The following is a 22,826-nucleotide window of genomic DNA, read 5'->3' as shown; positions in this document are numbered from 1 at the left end:
CAATTGTGTCCCAAGATATTTATGTCAGCATTGTTATGCATAATATATTATGTACTCAGAGCATATAAATAAATCTGGTACACTGATACAATACTGTGGAATATTATGCAGCCCTTAAAACAAATGGGGTGTGTATATAACTGACATGGTAAAATGTCCAAGATAACAAATAATTAAAGCCAGAAAAGCATGTATTATACCTTTTCATATATTTCTTCTTTTTTTTTTTTTTTTCCTTTTTGCGTTATGTGGGCCTCTCACTGTTGTGGCCTCTCCCGTTGCGGAGCACAGGCTCCGGACGCGCAGGCCCAGCGGCCATGGCTCACGGGCCCAGCCGCTCCGCGGCATATGGGATCCTCCCAGACCGGGGCACGAACCCGTATCCCCTGCATCGGCAGGCGGACTCTCAACCACTGCGCCACCAGGGAGGCCCCATATATTTCTTTTTTAAATCACTACTATGTATTTCCATACACACATGTATGACTGTTTAGGTGGTATGCAGAAATACAGATGGCAAAGTGCTAACAGCACGTACCTACTTACCTCTGCAGGAATGGGGCTGGGAAAGGGGAAAAGACCATACCCACTTGTGTACTGTTTTACAATAGGTGTCTACTACTTTTGTAATCAAAACTTTTTAAAGTTAGAAACAAAGTCTTTAAAAATACCAAAAGTGTGCATTATTATTTTTCAAAACCTCTTGCAAGTTTCTATGAAAAAATGAGCTACTGTCAGACAATCAGATACAATATGGGAATCCACAGTAAGACCACTTACCTTTTAACTGTTCTAGTAAAGACTTAAGACTATTCTCTACTCGCTCCTGGATCTCCATTGTATCCTCTAAAATTGAAGCACAATGAAAAACTTTCAATTCAATTTTTAGTAAGATAAAGAAGCAAGACCAATACCTGGAAGCATAGGCAAGAACATTTTCTTTTCTCTTAAGACCCACAGGCCTCTAAATTCCATTACTGAGAGAAAGATTAATTACTGTTCTGCCAAAAGCACTACCTAAGATTCTCTAGGAGGACCAGAAATCTACATGTTTCAAATACTCTAAATGACAGGATCCACAAGCCTTATGACTTGGGAAAAACAAAACACAAACAAAAAAACATGACCTATATGGTATTTGTGACTCTCGCTGGGTTGATAGCTTAGAAAAAAATATTTTCTCTACAAAGTTTAGGCCTTCTTCTTTCTTTTTTTAAATATTTATTTATTTATTTTGGCCGCACCAGGTCTTTGTTGTGGCATGCGGGATCTTTAGTTGCAGCATGCAGACTTCTTAGTTGTGGCATGCAAACTCTTAGTTGCGGCATGCATGCGAGATCTAGTTCCCCAACCAGGGATCGAACCCCGGCCCCCTGCATTGGGAGCGCAGAGCCTTCCCTGGACCACCAGGGAAGTCCCTAGGCCTTCATTTTTAAGTAAAGAATTTAATCTGATACAAATGAAGTTATTTATAAAACAGAAACAGACTCATAGACATAGAAAACAAACTTAGAGTTATCAAAGGGGAAAGGGGATGGGGGAGGGATAAATTAGGAGTTTGGGATTAGCAGATACAAACTACTATACATAAAACAGATAAACAACAAGGTCCTACTGTATAGCACAGGGAACTATATTCAATATCCTATCATAAACCAGAATGGAAAAGAATATGAAAATACATGTATATATATACAGGTATACCTGAATCATTTTGCTGTACACCAGAAACTAACATAACATTGTAAATCAACTATACTTCAATTTTTAAAAATTTTTTAAATGAATGAATGAAAAGAATTCAACTTGAAATCCAACAATATTTCAACAAATCAAGGATTTCTTCAACTTTTGGCCCTAAAAAATGATTTTAAAATAGACTTAAAACAGAAGTGGGAAAATGAGGGAAAGGGAGTGAGCAGCATTTAGAGGTGCGGGGGCGGGGTGTGGGGGGCGCAGCAGGGTGGATTAAAAATAAAATATGGAACGGACTTAAGCTTCTACACATTATTTTGTAAACTGTTTAATGGACTTTATTATATAGCAAACCAGACATTCCAGAACAGCTTACAGCTTCCATCTCCTACAAATTTTTCCAAATATGTGAGGTTATAGATATTTTGTTGCATTTACTAAGTTTTCAGTGACAAAGACCCTGTAAACATACTCATGCAAGTATACACTTACCTAAACCATTGATGTCCAGCTCATAAATATCACTAACAAGATAAAAAGAGCTGGTCTGACACTGAGAACAGCCAGAATTAAAGAATCCAGCCATTCTGGTAGGTACAGGACCAAGGAAAGGATACTGGAAAGGAAAAAAAGTTCTTTAAATGTTCTTTAAATCCACTGAAATTTAAATTCATAAAATACAAAATGAGAAAACAAGGAACTGGATAAAAATCTATCTCCATGATTAAGTTACAAAGCACTGATCAGCAAGCTAATAATAATCATTATGGTGAAAACAGAAACGCTGTATTAATTTGTCGACAGGTATTAAAAAGTTTACCATCACAAAAAAGCTATTTTGCTTTTCCTCACTATCCAATTTGGATACTGAGGAAGCCTCTGCAATTCCCCAAGTTTAAAAAGTTTGTCTTTTTCCTGTAGATGCCATAAAGTGGGACAAAATACTGTTCTTTACTACTCACCCATCCCCAATTCCTATTTTCAAAAAGACAGTCACATATTTTTGCAGCTTTGATTGTAAATACGCACTGATGATACCTGAATGTCCTTCTCAATAAATCGCTTTCCCATCTCCAGGGCCACCTCCAGATGTTGAAGGAGCAAACGGAAAATATCAATCCGGGAGGATACTCCATTCTCAGTGGTCTTCTCTGAGTTCTCTAGCCCAACAGAATGGTTAAGACTTGGAAGTCCACTGATCAGCCTCAAGGTTAAGGAACGGATTCTTAACCACATTGTCTCCTCCTCCAAGGAAAGTTTCTTATGTTCTTCAGAAACATCCCTTAAAAAGAAACATCCGCAAACCATCCATTTTATTCCTGTTAACTTTAAAGCTTTCAAAGTTCACTTTCATCAGTCAAGACGCCTTTGAATGGTCTCAGCTTTCATTTAATAGCTGAATGATCTTGGACAAACCAAAACAGTCCAAGTCCCCATTTCGGTATCCATAAAATGGGAAAGATAACCTACCTAACAGGTCGTTTTCCCCTTACGTGAGATTCATTTTTCTGATGATAAAATACATAATATAAAAAATTCAAATGACAGAAAAGTAAAAAAAGTAAAGGGACAACAGGACCTGATAACCAAGAACCTACAATATATATATATTTTTTAACCACCAAAATGGTTTTATTTTTGACACTGCCAACATGCACAACAATGCATTACTTTGGTTTCCTTAAACATTACTTAAGTACGCATTAGAAATATATGTTTACATTTAAGAAATGTAACACATTAAAAAACTCCATAAACATAATTCTTTCTCAATATATTTTCCTGCTTTGTTTCACACATAAACAACATAATCTACAAAGTCATAAATAAAACTATTAACTCTTATGACCTAAAAGTATATACAAATTTTGGAACTTGACAAGAATGTCCTTTTTCTGATTTTATATAAATAACAACATGCAGTATTTGCAATGTTTTTTTTTTTTTTTTTTTTTTCTTTTTGCGGTATGTGGGCCTCTCACTGTTGTGGCCTCTTCCGTTGCGGAGCACAGGCTCCGGACGCGCAGGCCCAGCGGCCATGGCTCACGGGCCCAGCCGCTCCGCGGCATATGGGATCCTCCCAGACCGGGGCACGAACCCGTATCCCCTGCATCGGCAGGCGGACTCTTAACCACTTGCGCCACCAGGGAGGCCCTGCAATGTTTTTAATTAAGTGAATGACTTACAATCAAAACTTTTACTGTCTCCCAACCAGTTCTCCCTATAATAGACCTTCAGTGCACTTGGTAAAGATGTCATATATTTAAAAAGTCAAAGTGGTCAAAAGACTAGATTTTTAAAATAGAACAGAAGGTTGCCATTAAATATTATTAAGCCTTATTAAAATCACTTCTGTTTGTCTGAAGAACAAAAAATGCTCCCAAAGAGTATATGCTCGTACTATCTTTTTTTTTTTTTAATTTTTGGCTGCACCCCGCCGCATGTGGGATCTTAGTTCCCTGACCAGGGATCAAACCCGCACCCTCTGCATTGGAAGGTGGAGTCTCAACCATTGGACCTGATTTCCAAGGAAGTCCCTATACTATCATTTAAATGGAAGCTAACAAAGTCTTAAAAAATCAGATTAAATTTGTATTAGTCTTGGGAAAAATATTCCACTGAGATTCTGTTATAGGAACAGAATCCATGCTATCCTAAGTTTTCTAAAATTTATTTATTTATTTATTTATTTATTTATTTATTTTTTTGCGGTATGCGGGCCTCTCACTGTTGTGGCCTCTCCCGTTGCGGAGCACAGGCTCCGGATGCGCAGGCCCAACGGCCATGGCTCACGGGCCCAGCCGCTCCGCGGCATATGGGATCCTCCCAGACCGGGGCACGAACCCGTATCCCCTGCATCGGCAGGCGGACTCTCAACCACTGCGCCACCAGGGAGGCCCCTAAAATTTATTTTGAACCATCACTTTGATTAGTTAAAACTTTCAGGGTAAAAATGACACATAAAAATGATCTTAGAAAGGCATATTTAGAATTCCTGATACAGAACACTTGATTATTTAGTTTTTGTTTAATGACTGGAAATCTTTATTCCTTCAGAAAATAATAACATTATTTGTTGAGTGACACCATCTATTTAGTGATTTACTATATAACCACTCAAGGTATATTAAGTAAGCACTCAAATTATTTTTATGTAACAAAAGTAAAAAACACTTTTCATGTTGGAATTGTTTCATTATGCATTATTATTTTTAAGGCCGTGATTTACAGAGTATAAAAATTAGAAAGAAAAACATTCTCAATTAATATTCTCACTAAATTTAAATGATTCAAATGATAAATAATCGTAAGCTAAGCACTGTCACTACTTTTAAAATCTAAGTTTCTAAGTTTCATTTTTCAATCAATACAAATATGATCTGCTTCACACTATTAACTGCCACTCAAACTTTATGTTTAAAGAAACTAAATATTCTTTGTTAAACAGCAGTTTACAACAAATGTTTTTCTATGCTCTTATAAAAAAAGATTCTGATATGCATAATGAATCTAAGTCAAAATCCACAAATGGTAGCCAAAATTGTCAACTTTCAGCCTAATACAACATAAATCCAGTTATTTTGCATAAACAATTCAAAATTAAAGTTTATAACGGAAATGTCAACAAGTCATAACTACAACATTACTACTGACAGAGAACCCACAATATTAACATGCTTGGTATAGATCCTATCAGATTTTGAAATACGATGTACAAAAATGAACTACAAATATTTATGTAATATACTTTAAACAGATAAAATGGGTTCACAGTGTTTATACTATTTTGCAAACTGCATCTTTTTAGGACAGTGTGTACAGAAAACAGTTAACATAGGGCTTGCCTGGTGGTGCAGTGGTTAAGAATCTGCCTGCCAATGCAGGGGACATGGGTTCAAACCCTGGCCCGGGAAGATCCCACATGCCGCGGAGCAACTAAGCCTGTGCACCACAACTACTGAACCTGTGCTCTAGAGTCCACGAGCCACAACTACTGAGCCTACGTGCCACAACTACTGAAGCCTGTGTGCCTAAAGCCCGTGCTCCACAACAAGAGAAGCCACGACGGTGAGAAGCCTACTCACTGCAACAAAGAGTAGCCCCCACTCACCACAACTAGAGAAAGCCCACACACAGCAACGAAGACCCAACATAGTCAAAAATAAAACAAATAAATAAATAAAAAATCCCCCACCAAATATTCTTTAAAAAAAAAAAAAAAGTTAACATAGCAACCCTCAGGCTATTATCTTCAGAAGGACCTACTTGCAAGGCTGGCCCTTGCCTGATGTCTGGGAACCTAGCAGGCCAACCATTCCCTAAATGACCAGAGTGGCTCACCTGCCTAGATTGTTTGTACAAATTATGTGGTTAAGGGTGAACAGCGCTTTCCTTCTGGGAGCCTGAAATGTTGGTACATGCTAGACTGAGGGTGCCTACATCACCAGCCGATGAAAACCTTGGGCATCAAATCTTTAACGGGCTTCTCTGGGCAGAAATATTGCACAGAAATACCGCATTTTTTGCTGCTGGAGAAAGGAGCACACGCTCAGTATATTCCTTCATAGGAGGGAGAGAACACCAGAAGTCTGTGCATGGAGTTTTCCAAACTCCACCTGTATGTCTTTCCCTTTGCTGATGCTGTCATGTATCCTTTTGTTATAAAAAAACTTAGTCGTGAGTCCAACTACATGTAGAATCCCATGAGTCCTGGCAAATCACTGAATGTAGTCTTGGAAGCCCCCAAATTACAGCATATTCAGAACTACCCTGTATACATGTCTCTGCATACTTGTGCACTTATTCCTTAGTTTCCACTTTCCTAGAAGTGGTTCTGCTGAATTAAATGGTACACAGCCTTTTCTATCGTGATACATATAACTAAAACTCCCTATAGAAAGGTTATATAAAGTTTTACTGCCATGTAAACTCACAACCACCACTTTCCCATAACCTAGCTGAGAATAAGGATTAATCTTTTTTTTGTGTGTGTGCTGTACGCGGGCCTCTCACTGTTGTGGCCTCTCCCGCTGTGGAGCACAGGCTCCGGACGCGCAGGCTCAGCGGCCATGGCTCATGGGCCCAGCTGCTCCGCGGCATGTGGGATCCTCCCAGACTGGGGCACGAACCTGTGTCCCCTGCATCGGCAGGCGGACTCCGAACCACTGCGCCACCAGGGAAGCCCGGATTAATCTTTTTTTATGTGATAGGTTAAATCTTCATCTGACAGATTAAAATACAAATCTTTATTGCTGTAAAGTACATTTCTTTAATTTCCTATTAAACCCTTTGCCCCATTTGTTTTTCATTTATCTTCTTATTGATTTATTGAGTTCTCTGTATATGTGAAGGATATTAATATATATGAAGAAATTTACCAATTTACCAATTCTCCATATATGTGAAGGATATTAATATATATGAAGAAATTTACCAATTTACCAGATACCTCTAGAACTTGTTAACAAATTTACTTCTATATAGAAGACTAATATTTAGAGGTCAAATTCTTTGTTTCCAGATCTGATGTAATGCTGAGAAAGACTTTCCCAACCATTTAAAAATATTTTTTATATTTTCTTCTAAGTTTTAACATATAATCTTTAATCCATCTGGAATCCATTTTCATGTATGCTGTGAAGGAGGAATTAACTTTTAGATTAACCAGTAATCTCAACATAGGGGTGAGGTTTTCTTTTCTTCCTTTGGCTTACCTATATTTTCTGACCCCTACAATAAAAATGTTATTATATATACGTAATATATAATATAATATATAAAACTCTTAAATTCATCTTGATTCTTTAAAAATAAATTGCTTGGGGTTAAATTCAAGTTACCTGTCTTTTGGATCCCAGCTAAAGAAAACATTTAAGTCTCTGTTGTCTCGCAAGGCTTCCCATGGAATGTCATCTTCTTCTGGCCGAAGATTCATTGACTTTATACTTTCTGCTAAGCTGGTTGATCTGTGATAATGAAAATTTATTTAAGTATTATTCAATAATAAAATAGTCATGAAAACATGTTAGCCAGGACTTTGTTTTACTAGAAAGAGAGAAAAGGAAAGAGTGAAGGAAGAAAGGAAGGCTTTAATATTAGGAAGTAAAAGCTCATATAACGTGAAATAGAACCAAGCACTGGTTCTGGCCTGCTACGCAGCAAAAGAAAGGCATCTGGAGGCCCAACCAAAATAAAGTCCATCAGCATTAATTTCTGAAATCCCATGTTTGCAGGGTATGGGGAAGCTTGTAAACATAATATGGGCCAGGGATGATGACCATGGCCTAGCTGTTTTCTGTATGGAACCTGGGATGGTGCTGGCAGTACCCTATCATTCCCCATGACAGGCACCTTCCCCTTTCTTCCCTGTTCCCTCCTACATTTTTTTTTCCCATTTTTCTTTAGCTTAAGCCCGCTAATGACACCCATGAGGCCCATTAATGGTTCTCAGCATCTGATCTAATCTCTTAGTTCCTTATTAGCTCTTGTGCAATACTTACACATTTGCTTCAAGTAGAAGGTCTAACAACATCCGTTCAGTACGGACTTGTGCAAAATGAAGAGAATTATTCAGCCTGTTCCTAAAAGCGATAAACTCTGGGATCTTCTCAAATGCACCATATTTGTAAGCTTGAATAATATATTCTGAGGTCTGGGAAGGAAAGATATCACCTTGGTATAAACATTTCACATGTCAGGAGATGAAGACATACCTTGCCAGACAAAACAAAACAACACTCAAACTAAAATTAAGATGTTGAATCTAATATTTAAAGTTCTTGGTCACCAAATAGAATATCAGCTTTTAAAAATGATGTTTTTCTTCTATACTATACTGGAGTCAGATGTCTTCTTCACTAATATTACTACTAATAATATTTAGCTGCTGCTACCACCATGTAGACTTTCTCTTAGCAGTTATGTTCATTTCAACAGGACTGAAGGTTTTGTTATACCACATCAGTCAAGGTTTTGGTTAGTGCCATTGTGGAAGGGATATTACTCCATGTTTTTCTGCATCTAAGATAAACTTTGTTTCATACAAAGGTTCCCAAAACACCAGAATAATATAACCATCCCACCACCACCACAAATAAAAATTACTGTCCTTCATAAAAAAGACAGGCTGCTCCTTGGTTTGGTTTACTTCTGAATAATATATCACAAACATAGGAATATGTGCATTGCATCAAGATAGAAGACACCAAACAAAAGACCTATAAAAATTCATGTCATCATCCATTCTGAGGACAGAAAATGCAAAAACCAGGTTACCTGTCCATCCAAACTACTATGCTAGAAAATCCCATAACATACACCACATGTGCTTTAATTAGATTAATACATATATACAGATGAAACATGAACAGAGGCAAGATAAAGAATCCTAAGCAGAAATTCTGGCACAAGAGAAGAAAATCTCAGGGAAGAACATTTCATGGGTGTGGGCCTACGCCATCAGGATCGGAAGTCAGAAGGGCACCCTTTTGGGCTAAGTAAAATACTAAACTCAAAGTTGATGTCTGCCCCCAAAGATCCTTTCTTTTTTGCACAGCCTCAGTCAGCTCTGCCCCCATCTCCATTATGACCGAATAATTTGCCCAATAGGAAAATAGGCCAATAGTCAACAACGTACCCTCTGATACACAGCCTCGCAGGGTTCATTTCAGGCCGCGGGATTGCGCCACGGGCGCTAATTCAACTGCATTCGATGCGGCTTTTAAACCCCCATGGGACACCTCGGCGAGCTGTTTGCCTGCAGTATCTGGAGAAATTAAAGACGGACGGACACAAGAAAATTAAAAAGATTACTTGTGATCCTGCAGGTTTAAAGAAGGACTATCTGAAAAAGCTCAAGTGTACCTTCTAGCTTGATTAAAGGACAGTGATACGCTCAGTCAAGAAGAGGCCAGGATACCCTAAACACATATGCCTATCCAATGGCCTCTTGGTTTGGAAAACATAGCAAGGTTTACCATCAGCCCTTGCAATAGGACCTTACAGTTTGAAAAAAACAGCTGGTTAGGAACATATGATCCAGCAACTAATCAGGATAAAAATTTGACTTTGGTGATTCCAATCAAATTTATTAATTACAGTTCCAAAATATGCTATGATTCAAGGAAAGAACTCAGCCTTACCAAGTGTAGAGGAAGTTTTAACTTCTGAGTGGTCCATGGAATACCACTTTAGAAAAAAGGCAAGAGAAAAATAAGGGGCCACAAAAAAGGAATGCAGTCCTTTAACAAACTAAGAAGGCAACTATAGTTCTCTGGCTTCTTTTTTTAAGGTAGTCCTCCTTTAATACTGCAGTAAAGTATCACTACAGAGCTAGAAAAGGGCCTGGGCAGCTATCAATAGGACAGACTGAGGAAGCACCATGATTTGAAGAAACAATGACCTATTGGAACTGCAGGCAAAACTGGAAGCCATGGGTACTTTAAAGACTTCTGAATATCAGAGAATGTTGTCTGTACCCATTTCTACTCATTTATGCACCAATGAGGCTATTGAGATCCCATATGGATTCCTGAAATGAACCCTGGTCACTGTAAAAATTAGCGAAATACATGGACATCAAACTCTTGAATAATGATCTTCATGAATACCTAAAATGGAGACTTGTAAAGGCAATTTTTTTAAAAAGTATGAACATGTAAGTTACTTTTGGAGATATGTAAATCTAAACTCTAGTTTTTATATTATAAAACTCTATTCCAAATAAGATGACAGCAGACAACGACCTTTCCAAAAAGAAAACCCTTACATCGACCTTCCAAATACAATTTTCAATCCCATAGCACAAAGCCTTACAAAGCAGATTTTCCATTTAAGGAGTAGATGTTCTTTCAAAGAGCTAGTTGGTAACTGAAATACATCAGTCACTCAAGGAAAAACCATCTGCGGGTGCCAAAAACTACCAAGAATAAAAGATGTAGAGCACAGAGCTTTAGCTTTCCAGAGACGTACTTCTAATACTATCAGAAGGTTTAACACATACAGTATAACACTACAATCGTGATCTTTCTTAGCTTCAAACTCCTGTAGGAAACAGTCCACACCACAGTCTCCATTTTCCTATTCTGGGACTTGGGCTGGGCATTATGATTTAAGGTATGTTTTCCTTGCTGTATTGTGTTTTGCTTTTACCTCCAGGACCTAGCCCCCTCCATGCTCCCTCCCCAGTTATCTACTTTAATGTGATCAAATAGCTGTTTTCTTAGTTAGTAGTAATAAAAATAAATTTCAAGCAGAGAGTCCTAGTCCCAGATTAATAAAATGCTTTACTTTTATCAGCTTCAGCATCATGTACATTCAGATGAATTAGTCACTCCTGTCACACACAACCATCAGCAAAATATCAAACAAAGATACAGGGCTTCCCTGGTGGCGCACTGGTTGAGAGTCCGCCTGCCAATGCAGGGGACGTGGGTTTGTGCCCCAGTCCGGGAAGATCCCACGTGCTGTGGAGCGGCTGGGCCCATGAGCCATGAGCCTGCGTGTCCGGAGCCTGTGCTCCGCAACGGGAGAGGCACAACAGTGAGAGGCCCGTGTACCGCAAAAAAAAAAAAAAAAAAAAAAAAAGATACAAAAAGCCACTGAGGACAACATGCCCTCTCATATCACTCCTGGGGATCTCCTTTCCCTATTACAATACTTTCGTGTATGTGAGTGCGTCCGTGCATGTGCACGCGTGCGCTGTTTTCAAAACACTTCTTCACACACGGTATTTGTGGGAAGAAAAATTAAAGCTTGATTTTTATTAGTATAAAATAATGTGCCTTTATGGACCAACTCATGAACAATATAGCTCTTCTAGAATGCTGGATGACTGAAAACTGGAGTAAAACCAAACACCAGGCTTGGATTAATCCCTTATTTACCCGCCACATCCACATCAAGCTATTTGAGAAACTTTGCAAAGGATTCTTCTGTATATCAAATGTTTACTTAACCTCTTCCTTAGAAACACAGTAATCAGAGCCAGAATAATGAGATTTGAAATACGCTTTTCTTTTGATTTTTTCCTCAGTTAGTGAAACTTCTTGAAAACAGAGAAGGGCAAGCATGGATACTTTTTTTTTTTTGGAGTATAGTTGCTTTACAATGCTGTGTTAGTTTCTACTGTACAGCTAAATGAATCAGCTATACGTATACATATATCCCCTCTCTTTTGGATTTCCTTCCCATTTAGGTCACCACAGAGCACTGAGTAGAGTTCCCTGTGCTATACAGTAGGTTCTCATTAGTTATCTATTTTATACATAGTATCAATAGTGTAGATATGTCAATCCCAATCTCCCAGTTCATCCCACCCTCCCCCCTTCCCCCTTGGTATCCATGTCTACGTCTCTATTTCTGCTTTGTAAACAAGATCGTCTATACCAATTTTTTCAGATTCAACATACATGCATTAATATACGATATTTGTTTTTCTCAAGCACAGATACTTGAATATACAGTGAAAACTCACAGATTTTTAACTCAACTGCCCACTTATGCTAAGAGATTTTAGAACCAAGGTCCTAGAGATGCCCTTCTGACAGTGAAGCCGGGCTAGCACCTTCTGAGCAGTATGTTTAAATGCTGATGCCCACTTCTGTCTCTCCCTGATCAGAAGCTAGGGCACAAAATGAGGTTTGAACAGAGATACAATCACTGTTGGGAAGTGGAGCCATGGGTGGAAAGGGATAGAGCTCAAAAGCCAACTGATGATGCAAAGATCACCACCCCGTGCTACACCAGCCCTCTAGGCCATGACCTGAAGTGTGTCAGAATATAATTATTGCAAGCTGAGAACAACAAACCTATATTCTATTGGTCAGAAATGCTTTTGCCCTGTCCCAGCTTTCTATTTAACACAAGCTTAAAGAATTAGATGGAAGATAAATTAGGTATAGCAGTCATATTTACAAAAGGGTTTTTAAAAAAATCCTCATGAGTGCTTTGCCAAGAAGAACCTCAGAAACCAGCTTCCTTGCCAAGTTTCTTAGCTGCTGTTAGACCATGAAAAATGGAACACTATGGGCAGATACCTGGCATGGTGAAATTCCAGGTGATGAGTCTTAGAAGCACATGAGAAGCAAGCAGGTAGTGTGACCACTGTAGAGACGCACCTTATCTCCACATATGTTCCTGGGTGGTTTTACATACCTCAACTGAGTAGAGACCATATAGTTTTTCCACAATAACTTCTGCTTAACTGACAAGTGGAGATCACATCTGCTTGCAGTGAAAAATATGGTGCAAATCCCATCCTTTCATTATGGCACATAAAAGCTCTATCTTATTTATTGTTACTTTAAAACACATACTACTGACCTAAGTTTTTTAAAGTGTCCTGAAATTGGTCAATTTTATAATTGTAAGAAAAGATAAGTATACTCTGTTGATAAAGAACACGGTGGTTATAAACTTCAGGAATCAATAAAAGTAAGCAAGAACAACTGCTATCACAAAAACAACTGCTATCACAAAATCATATATGGCATCCCAGGCTATACACTCTTATGGGCTATTTCTTATACCCTTAGAAAGTCTCTTAGAGATTAAAACACAGACCTAAGAGGCACTTCGTATTCTGCTAATACCCACTTTTAAATGCACCTTCTCATGGATTCTATGAAACATACCCTTTCGAACCACCACAAAAACTCCTTACCTCTACCTAACAGCCTTGGCCAGTAAGCTATAGACTAAGGGCACATGTGAGTACAGTGTGGTGCACCTTAATATGTGTACTTGTGACCCGAGGGAAGACGCTCTCTGAATCATGTTCTTTCAGCAGGCCAAGATCATGTTAAAAAATAAAATTTTTTTTCACTTACATCTTTCTGGTTGGAGTGGAAAAACCTGAGCGCGAAGTTACAGGACTGGGATGCAGCAGCATACTGACCTAGGGATTCGGCGTATCGGGTCAAAAGATAACTAGGTCGGAAGGAAAGAAAAAAAAAGGTTATACCTACCCACCTCTATTATCAAATACTACACTTCAAATTACTATGGTAGAAAAACAGCTAGGCATACGAAAAGTTAAAACATGCGGCCATAGAAATGATCTAATTCACAGAATCAAATTTTAAAAAACAGCAAAGTTAATTCAGGTTTGTGGGAGACCTAAAGCTCTATGCCATGCTTTCTTACACTCAGATGATTAATGGAACACAAGTTGTTAGAGAACAGAATATTGTCTTCCTAAAACAGCTCTACAGGACACAGAGAAAATACCCTTGATTGATCACAAAGAATAGTCAAAATACAAATTCAAAGGATCTCTGGGGTCAACGTGTAACATACAAGTGTCAACCTCAACTGCAAGGCAGAAGTAAAGACTTGAAAACAATGTGTGCTAAGAAAAAGAGTTCAAAGTATATAACTGTTACCTGTATCTGGGGAAAACTTTTTTTTTAACCATTTCTAAATTGTACAAATTTGAAATTACCACAAAATGCTGAGAAAGATAAAACTCTTTCTGTTTTGCAATGGGTCATAAAAGGTGATTAATCTACAAAGCTTAATACCAGGAACAACTTTTCTGCTAAAATCAAAATGTTAAAGTTCCATATATGAGGACCCCACACTGCTGTAGCTGGTTGCTCATTATTCAGAGTATATACTACCAACCCAATGGTGTCATGCTGGATATGCTTAGCATCAAGGCTGGAATACAGATCCACCACCGGTTCAAATGCCCCCAGCATACAGTAGATTCGAACAAGCAGCAATTTGAATTGAGCATTGGAAGGGCTGTGAGTTAGTCCCTCTTCCAGCAAAGTCAGGGCCTGCCACACAGCGGTCTCATCACCTAGAACCAAAATATAATAGCATTATCCACAGACCTTGACAGCAAATGGGGGTTTCTCAATACTATAAAATAAAAACTAACTGACACCATCACCTCCCCTAACTATTCTAAGGATGTGGTTGGGTGGCAGAGAACAAATTTTAATACACACCCGTAACCAAAATAGGGAATTTCCCTGAAAAGACAGTCCCTCAATAGTTACCTCAGTTCTTAAACCTACATCTGCAAAAATGATGCAAACTTTGAGCTGCCAGGTCTTAAAGAGAAGTCTGGAACCTCACAGGATCCTAGATACTGAGAAGAGATGGACTTTGAAGGAGAACTAGAATCCACCAACCTTCCCAGTACAGGATTTTCTCTACAAGGCCCCAGACAGATGCTTTCTCTTGACATCATTTTTCTTCCACATGTAACTCTACTAACAGATGTCAACTAATATTTGAAAAAAGAACTGCTCATTAATAACCAAACTAAAATGATACACTTTTTTGGCCTATTAAAATTCAAAACGTTACATGCATCAATATTCTTAAAGAAAAAGTAATTTCTCTTTTATGAAATTATCTGAAGAAAATAATATGAAACGCAGATAAAGCTTTATATACAAAAACATTCACTGTACTAATAATGGGGGGATGATTAAGTAAACTGTAGTTACACCCACACAGGGAAACACCATACAGCCATTTAACGTTAACAAGGAGTTTTTAACAGCAAGGGAAAATAATTATGCAATAATGATCAGTAAAACATACAGAATTCAAACTAGTATGAAGAGTTCATCTCAAGTATATAAAACATTCACAGAGCAAGAGAGAAGGAAATACGCAAAAATGTTAGTCTTCTGGAAGTTGGAAAAGTGAGATTAAAATAAACCATTTGTCAAATTTTTACAAGCTACTTTTACAGTTAGAAAAAACAGCTAAAATAAAAAGCTCCATGCACTGAGCTTTTAAAATTATATTCTATATGCTTTTTTCCAAGAGAAAAGAAACAAGACATAACCAAAAATTGGGGATTTAGATAAATATCATCCATAATCCTACCCAAACTATGCAAACCATCCATGATCTACTCAAACTACCATTGTGATTAATGTACTGCTTTTGAACTATCAATTATGTATACATATCAACTATGTATACATAATCAATTATGTATTGATTACTATCAATTATGTATACATAACATTATTATGTAATGTATCAATTATAGCTCAATAGAACTAGAGGAGAAAAAATGACATCCTTCACTCCCTATTTTATTTTTGCAGCACAATTTTACACAGTAGTAATCATGGCATACACCCGATTTTGTGTTTTCCCATGTTGCTACCTGGTCTTCACAATCATAATTTTATTTAATTCAACACTCAGTGACCTAAACTCTGCAGTAGCACTAGACATAACAGCCAAAGATAAGAGTCATAGGTGGTTCCAGGCCTCAAGAGGTTCAGAATTGAGTAGAAGAGATAGTTGGACAATTATAGATAATTTTTTTAAGTCCTACTTATTCAAGGATAACCAATATCAGAATTTAAAAAAAAAACTTCTTGAAGATCTCTTTTAAATGGAAACAAAATTTCAAAGTAAATAGTTAAAAAAAAAAGGTTTAATTTACACTTCTGAACTATTAAACCCACCATTATGATGACATTTATCATCTTATTTTATTTTGCAAAATTTAGAATATAACTACAACTCTATGCCAAATCAAAGAGCATCAAGGGTTGATGAGGATTTGGGGGACAAAATTTTTTAAATCAAATTTTATAATATAACAAAATGATATAATAAAAAGATATAAGATAAATAAATTCTGGGGATATAATAATGTACAGTATGGTGACTATAGTTAACCACACTGTACTGTGTATTTGAAAGTTGCTAAGAGAATAGATGTTAATAGTTCTCATTACAATGAAAAAAAAAGTAGCTATGTGAGGTGATGGACTTTAACTAAATTTATTGTGGTAATCATTTTGCAGTATATCACTATATTGTATACCTTAAACTAATACAATGTAATGTATCAATTATAGCTCAATAAAACTAGAGGAGAAAAATGACATCCTTCACTCCCCATTTTATTTTTGTGGCACAATCATAAAGAAATGCTTTTTTGCAAAAAATATTTGAGAGCATCATCAATTTAATCTTAAAATGCTCTTCTTAATCCTGTCACATTCAAATCAGTCTCTTTCAACATCCTCACCAATTTTCTATACATTTCTAATTTTTGTCAGACCTACCTTGAACAATGACTATTGTTCCAGCCTACAACTGGAACATTCAACATCACTTTCACTGACTTCAAGAAACCTTGCATCTATATATATATAATATCTAGAACTTCCCATGTATTTGCACTGCATGATTTTGGACAACCCACCTAACTTCTTTCTCTCTGCCCTGTATTTCCCACCTCTGTAAAACTGTAACAATCTTAACTGTATTGTTACAAGGTTTAAAATTAGCTAATTCATATAAAGCACTTTCAAGTGTCTGATGATCCACGACTCTTAACTGTTATTACTATTATATGGTCAGATATCTTGCTCCAAAAACAAGAGATTAGCAAAGCCACAGTCACTATGAGCAAGAATAGATGCCAGGAATAAGTGGGGAAGGGTATCTGAGTAGGGGCCAAATTACTAAGTAGTCAGTTCATTAATGGTTTTACATTAAGATGACTTTTACAGGCCTATGCAACCTCCTGAATGTGGGGTTCCAGATACCAAGTACTCTGATGAAAGGATTTCATCCCCATCCCCGGTACAATACAGTATAACAAGTACTATCATATGGATGTACACAACGTCCTACAAAAGTTCAGAAGGGGCATAAAATCTGCAATGAGGAAGGGGGTGAAATCAAGACAGGCTTGTCAGAGGCACTGTTTGAGTAAAAGTGAGATGAAGGAGGTAAGAAAGTTATTTCAAAGAGGTAATGTTCAGTTCAATGATGTTCAGTGATAGTAGCAAAAAAAAAAAAAAACAACCAAAAAGTAGATTCAGGGCTTTAAGTACTAAGAATCTGGAGATGTAGACAGACACTAAATTATAGAGAGCATTGTAAACCATCCTAATAAGGCTGACCTTTATCCTCAGGAAAATAGGGCATATCTGAAGGATTTTAAGCATGAGGAAGATAGTATCAAAATTGAGTGCTTGGTTAAATGACCCGTGAGGGCAGGGTTGTGTCTGTCTTGCACAGCACTGTCTCCCAGCCCTGTTTCTTCTGCAGTTTATTCTCATGAATAATATGCAATAAGTAGCTAAAGTTATTCTTTCTCAAAAACTGCTAATAAGAGAAAATGTCAGAAGGTGAGACCTAAAGAAAAGGCAATCTCAGTACCATCTGCTGAATCATCCTTCTCTTGCTTAATGACTCATGATGCTTCCTTTACCATGCAGTATATATTTGTCTTAAATGGGCTAATCTGAACTACAGTCCAAAAAAAGTGTATTTTCCTATATAAATTGAAGTGAACAAAAATGGCTATTTCATTCCATGGACCCAGATATCTATCTCTGAAGCAGTTTCTCTGTATTTTAATTATTGTAACTTTGTAATAGGTTGTTTACTCACTATTCAGAAATATTTTAAAACAGAACAGATATCCACTGATTTAAGATTATCCTGATTACAGAGAGGAGGATACTTGGAGACTTTGGTTCTTCTAGAAGCACCCTGGAGAAGGGCAAGGAAGAAAAACCTAAAAGCATAAATCAAATTCTTGGATTATATACTTAGTCTAAGGATTTATAGTCAATAAAAACAAAGAGTAAAGTTAAACTGAAATCACTGCTCTTTACCTGTTTCTCTCCATATATCAATAAGCACATGGACAGCAAGGAGACAGTAATAGTCTGAAAATTGCAATTCGGTTTTCAAACAGGATTTCCCTATAGGGAAAAAAAAAATCATATCTGTATTTTAAGATTTGTTCAATTATTACTGCCCCAAAGGAGTTTTTTTAAAGCAAGAAAGTGACAGGAGGAAGAAGAGAAAAAGAGGAAAAGAAACTAGTAAGAATGGAGTAAATACCAGAAGAAAAATATAAGCCATGAATCAAAAGAGTCAAAAGAAGGTGAGACCACACTCAGCTGGAGCAGAAGGAAGGGTTCCAGAATAGAGGTGGTATATTCCAAATGGTCCCAAAAGGAGAGCAGCAAGATTTGGAAGGAGGTTTTAGGTGAAGAAAAGAACAGAATCCAAGAGCCATGTACAACTAATGTAATATTATGCTCATTACTTCACCTAATTTTTAAGAATACAGTTAGAGAAATACTAATATCATCTAGTCAGATAATTTATATTTTATCACACATATCTAAGCAATCTGAAGATCATCTACTTCTAAACTAAATATTTATCTCACAATTTACAATTCTTTTTGTTCATTTACACAGTCTATATATTTAGAATATTAAGGCCTATAAGCAGAAAATATGACAATTATCATAAACTCTGCCATTCATCTGAGCCCCACTGTGATAAAGAGTTGGCTGGCCAGATCAGGAAGAATATGGATATCTGGGAGCCAATTATAATTTTTAAAACTCCAAGCTTAAGAAAGGCTTTGCATTTTATTACCTGGATAGTGTTCCCACTTGACAAAATATTTTCCTTGCCAAAAGCATTACAACAGCATGCTATGAGAGATAAAAAACTGACTTCTAAATCTTAGCAGATCAGGGAACTACTGCACATTTTGAAAGGCTGCTCACCAAATTCCAGTCCATGCTGGTACCTTAACATCAATTCTCTGACCACACTCAATTTCTGATTTTTATCCATCATGTGGTACAAGCCAAGTAACCTCGTCAGCTGCACCACACACAAATGTTGCTGCAGAGCTCTGATGTCAGCAGGCAGTGCCAGCTTATCCTCTGTTGGTGTTGACAAAGGAACAACTCCAAGTAACTGATTAATAAACTGCAAAGTTGAAAGAAAAAAAAAGAAGTACAGGTCTCAAAACAGAACTAGTCTTTAGTAGGCCACAATTAACAAATACTGAAATGGTCTAGAAAAAGGTATCAAGAAAAAATACAAATTAAAACCCCTTTAGTATACCATTTTCTATCTACCAAAATTGCCAAAACAAAAACACTTCTAACAGCACACAGTGCTGGTAAAACTCCAGTGAAACTGACACACGCATTCATTGCTGGCCAAAAGTATTATGTTAATACCATGTAGTATATGCACTAAAAGATTAAAAGAACTGTGAAAATGTTTCCTAAATTACAACACATTGACATAATATGTAATGTAGCAATGAAAAAGTTTAATTAGGAAGACTGTAAGAAAGAACAATTACCCCAAAACAAACCTATTATATTGATATACTACAAATAAATTCTTAAAGGAAACATTATACATTGAAAGGAACGGTTGTCCTGCCAATAGTCTTAAATTGTTTTTTTGATTAAAGCTTTAATTTTGAGATAATTATAGATTTGCACGCAATTGTAAGAAAGAACACAGACAGATCCTGTGTACCCTTCACCCAGTTTTTCCTAATGGTAACATTTTTTTTTTCCTGTGGCCGTACCACGTGGCATGCGGGATCTTAGTTCCCTGACCAGGTATTGAACCCATGCCCCCTGCAGTGGAAGCGTGAAGCCCTAACCACTGGACTGCCAGGAAATTCCACACCAATGGTAACATCTTGCAATAAATGTTTTTAATTCTCTAAATTCGGTATAAATTTTGAAGAACACCAGTTCCACAACCAGTACATTTGCAATATTGGCAAAAGTGAGAAGGGACCCCTGCATCACGTACAGGGTGTCTGTTTAAACTTCCCATATGGTCGTATACTATACTCTGCAGCTGTTAGGATGTGAGAGAATGCTTGGGCAGCACGAGTCTGGGGTTCTAAAAGGTGTTTATGGACGGGAAGTGCAGCCAAGGGGTCACAAGCATCACCCTTGTGTCTTCCCTATATTTTGTGATCCAAAACTAATAAATTATTTTTAAAGCAAAAAAAAAAAAAACAGTTCCATTTACACATGTATTAAACACAGGCTATTTTCACTCCCTTCCAAGATCCTATTAGGATGACAGTAAAGAACAAAAAAGGAATCAACCCAAAAGGATCAAGAACATGTGAAGAGATGACAGCAAATAATAAACATTAACAAGATTTCAAAAGATAAAAAGCAGAAGGGCAGGTGGTAAGTAATAACCAATGTATAGGGCCAAGAAAGCTGAAATCCAACAGTATGAATGGGGAGACCACCAATAAGTAGCAAGCCTCTTCCAGCCACAGAACCTTGGAAGACTCAGAAATTAAGGGCGAGAGGTACGTCTGAAAGCTAAAGTGCTGGTGGGACTGAAACAGAAGAATTTGCTAAATTCTAAGAAATTAGACCCCTCCCCAAGCTCACTGACTGACTTCCTAAACCCAGCAGAAGCCACGGGTTTTCTTTACCCCCGGGAGATACTGAACCAGAGACACTGTAGACTCAAGGGGAGAATGGAACAGATCTATTACCTCATGTTTCACAATACACTAAGAGGAGTTTTAAACTTTTATGGTTCTGTCAGATTGACTGGGGTGAACTGAACAAAAAAATATTAACTCCAAGAAAGAAAGTTAAGAAAGGTAATCTCCATATACAAAGTGGCTCAGCTGTGAATATTTAGTCATTAAAATATAAATACTGCAGACAGAATTACTAAACTATACTGGGGGAAAAGTAGGTAAGGGGAGAAGTGGGATGTTATGAACGAAGTTATTGCCTTCCACAGTAAGATACCAATAGATGAAGACTATAACTGTAAAAATAAACAAATAGCTAAATAAGCCTATAATTTAGAAATATGTAGTTAAATAACAGAAGAAGCAGTTAAGGGTTGAAAGTGATTTGCCTATTCAGAGCCAGAATCAGGGCTGGAAAAGGCAAAGAGCTGCAATTGTTTTTCAATATAAGCCTTGTAGCACTATTTGACTTTTTCAATTTTATACATGTAATTTTTGGAAACAAAAATTAAATTAAAATAAAAATCCTACTCAACATGCAGTTTCACATCTGTAATGACTTCAATTTTCTACAATTGTATGAATTTTAATGTTAATTATTATGATCAGGTAATCACATTTGTAACAAATAAACTGTGGCACTAGTATTCATGTTTTTGATTAAATGCCTATATAATTTCTATTGCCAGCTCTTCCATTCTTGTAAGCCATTTTATATACTAGTTATGTTTATTATTAAGGCCTTCTTTATTGAATGCTAAAGAATCTTCTGAACAGGTTTTGTCATGAAACAATACGTTCATTTGCTATTCTAGTCTGTACAGTTTCACTGCTACACAAAAAGCTTCTTTAAAAACTGGGATTATTTTATTGTTAGCTTAAAACCCCAAGGCAAAGGAAACAAAATATAAAAACGTCTCTATGGGTGAGCTTCTTCAGGATAACTGGACTCAATGGCCCCCTCTTAGGGGCCAGTCCCATTTTAGAATGCATCTCCTAATTCATTGGGACAACAGTTCTCAGTCTGAACCTTACTTGGACAGTTTGCAATCCTCTGACAAACATACTGCTGAGTGGCAAGATTTTTAGCTATTGAAGTCATCCTACATTTAAAAAGTTGTGGCAGCAAAATTACCCCTCTCAATTAAAAATTTACACAGGACTACAAAACTCACTGCAACAGCTTTAAATCCTTTGTCTCACTGAACAATGACCACCTCATCACTGCTAGTATTTCACTATTTCTAGAGGGTTCCTCCCAGTAGATTATTAGTATATGGGGTCACAGAGGTGATCTAAGATTTTCAAACATGCCAATAAGTAGAGCTTCTGGTACTAAAATTTATGCTAGCAAACCTATATGAATCTCAGCTAAATGCGATATAGACATTCCTCTAATGCTTTCCCATTATTTGATGCTTTAACTTACAAGACAGTAAGCACTATAAAACATGATCAATCATTCCTTACCTTAACACTTAGCACACAATATGTGCGACAAACACTTAGTGAATGAATCTCTCCCACGTGGTTCTATTTTCTGCTTAAATCCCTCCAGTAACATGAAACTCACACACTGTTTTTTAGAGAATTGTGACTATAAAAAAGATCTTTCTCTCACTGAGCCAAATTCTTAATTCCCTGCAACAACTTCTTGCTGGCCCTGTTGATATGCTGATATACATATAATTGATTTACATTGATTCTATCACATCAAAAACTCCCAATAAATGACAAATTAACTACAATATGGTACCCAGGCTTAGATCCCAGAAAAGAAAAAGGACATTAATGGAAGAGCTACAGAAATATAAATAAAGTCTAGAGGCCAGTT

The 22,826-nt window shown here is 37.0% G+C and overlaps 1 protein-coding gene across 2 annotated transcripts in view; it reads right to left on the bottom strand.

Moving 5' to 3' along the window:
• NAA25 (N-alpha-acetyltransferase 25, NatB auxiliary subunit) overlaps positions 1-22,826 on the bottom strand; it is a 75,864-nt gene that overhangs the window by 18,176 nt on the left and 34,862 nt on the right. For both annotated transcript variants that reach the window (XM_060119185.1, XM_060119186.1), the window contains exons 12-20: positions 19,233-19,440; positions 18,318-18,407; positions 14,320-14,500; positions 13,524-13,623; positions 8,196-8,347; positions 7,536-7,661; positions 2,734-2,977; positions 2,188-2,311; positions 781-846 (exon numbers count right to left, since the gene is read on the bottom strand). In XM_060119185.1, coding sequence (XP_059975168.1) covers positions 781-846; positions 2,188-2,311; positions 2,734-2,977; positions 7,536-7,661; positions 8,196-8,347; positions 13,524-13,623; positions 14,320-14,500; positions 18,318-18,407; positions 19,233-19,440 — 1,291 coding nt within the window. The remainder of the gene's footprint in view (positions 1-780; positions 847-2,187; positions 2,312-2,733; positions 2,978-7,535; positions 7,662-8,195; positions 8,348-13,523; positions 13,624-14,319; positions 14,501-18,317; positions 18,408-19,232; positions 19,441-22,826) is intronic.

Source organism: Mesoplodon densirostris, chromosome 15 (assembly GCF_025265405.1).
Source record: "Mesoplodon densirostris isolate mMesDen1 chromosome 15, mMesDen1 primary haplotype, whole genome shotgun sequence".
NCBI lineage: Eukaryota > Metazoa > Chordata > Mammalia > Artiodactyla > Ziphiidae > Mesoplodon > Mesoplodon densirostris.
Note: the sequence above shows the minus strand (reverse complement) of the source record. Positions and strands in the feature narration are given on the sequence as shown.